The following is a 5,710-nucleotide window of genomic DNA, read 5'->3' on the forward strand; positions in this document are numbered from 1 at the left end:
AGGGAATGGAAGAGTCAGTTTTGCTTGATAATTCTAATAAAATCTGCAATTTCCATTTATTTACTATAGAATTAAATTTAAGTTTTTAAGTAAATACTAAATAAAAACTTACATTTCATACTTCAGACATTTCAACAGATTTTATTTATTTTCCATTTTTTAGAATTTTTGTATTCAAAATTTTCTCACTTATTTTTTTAGCGCCAAAATTATTCACATGAATTAAAAAATTTTGTGCACAAACTCAACCGGCATATTTCATGCGTTGCCAATTATTTTTAAACGTGATCCGTATCGTTTCAGCAAAGATAATCCAGATCATTGAGCGGATCATGTTTGCTGAAACGCAGCTAATGTTACACATTTGTTGCGTACTGAATTGCAAGCACTTACCGTATTGTAACATTTAATTTATTTACTGTTAATTTTTTCTTGCCGTGATTTTTCTTTTATAGAAATGTACTCTCAAAAGTTAAAATTCTTGATCATTTCGGATGGAATTCTATTCAGAATATAATAGAACGTTGCCTTTTTCATTCTGGCAATTAAAAAAAATTTCATTATAAATTGCATTATAATGCAATTAAAAGTTAAAATTAATGTTCAAACTTTATTATTTTATAAAAATGAAAAGAAAAACATATTCTAAGCTGACATAAAACGATTTTATGTATTACAAAATAAATATTAGGAATAAGCATTCCCTAGGATACAGATACATCTTACTAGTAATTTAACAGATAAGGAAAAGTAAACAAATTGAAAGGCTTACCTAAACGAGTCGTAGGTTTTCAGCAAAATAAGCCTGCGGTTCGTTTATGTAACTTCCTTACTTCGTTTTCTCGAACGCTTTTCTCACTTTTGACTTTTAGTTACTCGCAATGTTTGTAAAAAGTGAGAAAAATCGTCCGAGAAAACTAAATGAGAAGGTTACATAAACGAGCATTACAATTGCTCTGCCGTGTAAAAGACCGATGAACCATTTATATATAAGTCTAGCGCTTTTCGTGTTGTGAATGGTGTTCTTTCAAGTGCAAATCACAATTAAAATATAAATGTGGCAACATTGATTTTCTGCAAAGTAGTGATTATAAAAATGTCGGACATAAAGTAAGTTTGATTATATTTAAATAAATAAATTTATTAATGTATTATGGGAATAGTACAGAGTTTAATTAGTTGTTTAAATTTTTAATATAAAATTATTTAATATATTTTATTTAAGCTGAGATATCTGATTTGGTTTTAGAAACTTTTTCTTACTAGTGTAGAGATTAAAGCCTGTTTTTTTTTTATTAAAAATGAAATATTTGTGTATGTAGTAAATTTAATATTTGTACAATATTTCTAAAATATTTTCAGCGATGAACTGTTTAATTATGAGTTAGGTGATGACATTGATGATCAGGCTGTACTGGGTGTAGATGAAGATGAGTTACTTCTTTCCGATGAAGGTTTTTTACCAAAAAAATATTGTCTATTATGTTAATTAACAGTTTTTTGTTTTAAGAATTAGAACAAAACGTTTCCAATGAGGAAAAGCAGAAAATTAAAGAAGATGCTGAACAGTGGGTGGAATCTCAAATTAATGAAGAATTTGATAGTAACAGTTTTAAAATAGTAAATATTAACAACGCAACAGATAAAGATTTAATGGAAGTAAAGATTATTGACCAAGGAAAATTATTAGCACATGAACAAACTGAAGTTACTCCAAATGCATGTCCACTTGCACTGTTAAATTTACCAACATTAAAAGCAACTACTGTCTCAAGAGATGATTATACTATACCATTATCTATATTAAAACAGCAGCAGGGACTGCAGGTGCCAAACATTAAAGAACAACATTTAACTATTTGTGACTCATATAAAAGCTCCATTGCTGACAAAGTAATAGCAAGTAATAATAACCCATTATACAGAGATCTTTCTTCTATAACAAGTTGTTCAACGAATATCGGTATGGATATATCTGCTTCTTTACAAACTTCTCAAGAAAGTTCTGAAGATATAGTTACGTTATGCAGTAATAATGACGATTTTGAAGATAATCGTGAAAAAAGAACGAATATAAAAACAACAAGTGAACGCAACGTAGAATCAACCACAGACCTAAAGGGTAATGTAATATATATATGAATAATGTATTAATTTATAGAAAATATTTATGTTTAGATAAAATACGTTTTGTTTCAAATAAACGTAATATATCTTATCAAATAAGACCTCATGGAATTCGAAATGCATCATTTTTTACTCAACGTCCACTTTTAAGATATCCTCACGGTAATTTTCCAATTGTGACAAATCCTTGTTTTTCATTAAAAACATTAGCTCACACTCCTAATACCGTTCTTCCAGGTCAATTTCTGCCTCAACAGTCTTCAAATCTATATACAACACATAGCACACAAGCATCCAATTTGGCTTCTAACCAAACAGTAAATGTAAACAACCTTCATGGCACCCCTAATCAACTTGATCCTTTAAATTCGAATCATATGCCACACTTACGTAGTTCATATCCAGCTTTTCGAACACCTGTACCAATTAATTTTAGGCTCCCTAATCCAGGAATATATAATCACGTGCCTCATGACTACAGTGTAACTAGCGGATCAGCATATAATTCGAATTTTGTACAAAACCAAACACCATCGCGTCCCATATATCGCCCTGAAATAAGCATGCAATCTGGTTTACGTGCTGGGACTCGTATTCAACGTCCCATATTACAATCTGTATCCAATCAGAACTATATTAATAGTCCAATACGCGTTCAACAGATACAGCATCATACAGTTACCATGCCATCAAATATTCAAACTAGTGGTTCAGGAATATCAGTGTCTTCTATACAGCAGTCATCATCTATGCGACCCAGTAAAGTCCTAATTAATCCAAATTTTAAAGGAGGTGTAGAAGCAGCTACATCCAAATTTATTAAAGAAACTCAATTTATGACAAGCATAAGTAATCATGTGTCGCATTTACAGAGTGATGAAGAATTATTACGGCAGCAAGAAGAATTTATTAACAACAATAGACATCACATTGAAAAGCGACGAAATAAACGTTCATCTACACCATCTGTTTTACGAAGGTCACGAAGTGCTACACGATCTCGTAGTCGATCTCGCAATAGAAGTTTCTCGCCTCAAAAACGTTTTACTGGATCTCATTTTGATCGGGTTTGTGGCGTAAGTAGTAATAATGAACGGTATGTCGATCGAGATCGTGAACGAATTCCTCGACTTGACAGTCGCGAACGTGAACGTGGACCTACTCCGTCATGTACTTATCGTGCAAATAGATTTAGACGAGCTAATAGTCGTGATTTTGAAAGTCGCTATCAAACTGGAAGTTATCCTAAGCGAAGACGTAGTGTATCACCTGCTTCAACAAGAAGTGCGTTAAATCGTAGAGCTCCTGATCGAGAAAAATATGATGTAAGTAGTAATTATATTATATTTATTTTGACAGTTTCGCGAGTAAAATATTTTTTAAATTAAATAAAATACATATGTGCTTTTGTTCCATACTACTGTTTTATGCTATTTATGCAATTGTACAGCTACGTTATCAAGTCTGAAGTGTCGCAAAAACACTTTTATTTAAATATAAAGGTTTTTGATAATCAATTTTCAATAATTATTATATTGAGAATATATTTACAACAAAAAGTTTAGTAGTTTACACAAATAGTATAAATTTCTTTAATATAAACGTAAACACTGTCATACAATAGGGGTATTCAGGTAACTGATTAGTTGCTTAGTAGTTGATTACAACAAAAATTTGCAAACAAAAATGAAACTAAGCAGAGAATCAACTAATTCGGTGATTCTCAGATTAGTACGAATTTGATTAATAGTGTCGTAATAATAATTTAAAATGAACTTTTGTATAGAAATTTGTTAGCTATCTCTCTCAGCTGTTTGAATTGTATGTAAACAATTTTCACTGTTAACGTATGTTTCGCTTTCGTAATTACACACAACAAACTAATCAGATTACGCATTTTGGGTCGTTCAAGCAACTGATTAACATCAAAATGCTAAATTTTTTTTGTATGAAGTTTTTGAATCAACTAAGCAACTAATCAGTTGCCTGAATACCCCTAATTATTTAAGTATTGATTATAGTCCTTTGTAGTATCTTTGATATATTACAGCCTTTTTTATGAAATTAATCAAATTTTTCAAATCATTATTGCTTAGTATCACATTTTAATACACATTTTTTTTAAAATAAATTTAATAACTTTATGCACTAGGGACAGTTTATTTATTTATTATTTAGGATTAATTTGTTAATATTTATCATTTTAGTAATGTGTTGAACATCCCTTAGGAACCTCATAGATCCTATCGGGAAGTGAATCACACAGAATTTTAATATAAGTTTTTGTTGAAAATTGTTTTCCACATTCATAAAATTTCTGGCCAGCTATCCCAAAACATTTTCTATTATATTAGGGTCCGATGAGTATGGCGGCCAGATCACAACCGCAACGTTTCCGGAGTCGATGAACGATTTTACAACACGGGCAGCATCTATTGAGGCGTTGTCTTGTCGGAAAGTCCGCGGCAATTGTCCAAAGAGATTCTCCAATCAACGAAAAGCCTTTTCTAAAATTCCTTGGTGCGGTTTTGCATTAATAGTTGTGTTTAAGAATTGGAGTTCACAAGTGTGCAAATGCTTCAACTTATAAGTTTCTTTCCTCAAATCATGAAAATAATAGTTGTTACCGTCGGGTCCTTCCAAATAAAACTTTTTCTCATCAGATAAAACAATGCGATTCCACTCCTTGCTCCATGACGTTGTCACGGGGAAAACGTCAACCGAGCGTCTTTACGTATAGGGTTAAGTGTTATTTTTTTTTTATTAATTTCAACTATTTTAGATGTTGGGCATTCGAAATAACACGCCATACAGTAGTTTTGCTTGCATTGCATTGACACCAGCTTTCAATCTAATCTTGTTAACCGAATCATGCCGCAAAATTGCCCGCTTATCTTCATAGCTGAGGGTGCTTTTTACACGGCCTTTTATATTTTTTCCGTAAATAAGAACATTTTGTATAAAATTGTATATAACTTTTCTGCTTCTTCCGATGTTTTTTTAATATTTCAGTCACAGACAAGTCAGAATCAATGAAGCTTTTTATATTGACGTGTTCTTTGTTGGTTAATGCTTTACCACAACCCATTATTACTTTAAATTATCACACTGTATTTAAAATTCACAAATAAAATAAAAAAATTTAATATTGTGGTAATTGCTACTCATAAATGAAATTCGAACCCAAATGGTGCTATTCAAGTGAAACGAAAAACGTACTAGCTATTGATGCAAATTTAAAAGAAAATAACGGAAAATATAACGGTACATTTCTATAGCTCTAATTTTTTTGAACGAGACTACATAAGGAGACAAAAAGAAAAGGACAATAATTATTACAACAAAGTCATGAGATCCTTGATTGATAAGCAAATAATATTGCAAAAACGAAATGTGCTATTCAAGTGAAACGGAGTGTATAAGAAACAACTACAATATAATCTTCTCTGCGTTCCATTGTATAGACCCTAATCAAATTTTTCCGGTTTTTTCATATTATCGTCATGATAATATATTTTGCATATGCTGTTAGAGTTGGTGTTAATGATAATTTTATACTTTGGCTCTAATCTACTCTAGTATT

The 5,710-nt window shown here is 30.9% G+C and overlaps 1 protein-coding gene across 3 annotated transcripts; it reads left to right on the forward strand.

Annotated features, from left to right (window-relative positions):
* Window positions 1-1,015: 1,015 nt before the first annotated feature.
* LOC119663825 lies at window positions 1,016-3,452 on the forward strand (the record flags this gene model as incomplete). Of its 3 annotated transcripts, none has more annotated exon segments than XM_038073425.1 (5): window positions 1,016-1,110; window positions 1,363-1,454; window positions 1,511-2,122; window positions 2,179-2,289; window positions 2,365-3,452. In XM_038073425.1, coding segments are annotated over 5 exon segments (1,917 nt in total), but the record flags the coding sequence as incomplete, so codon positions are not given.
* Between the last annotated feature and the right edge of the window lie 2,258 nt (window positions 3,453-5,710).

Source organism: Teleopsis dalmanni, unplaced genomic scaffold (assembly GCF_002237135.1).
Source record: "Teleopsis dalmanni isolate 2A unplaced genomic scaffold, ASM223713v2 unscaffolded_contig_0950, whole genome shotgun sequence".
NCBI classification, from domain to species: Eukaryota; Metazoa; Arthropoda; class Insecta; order Diptera; family Diopsidae; genus Teleopsis; species Teleopsis dalmanni.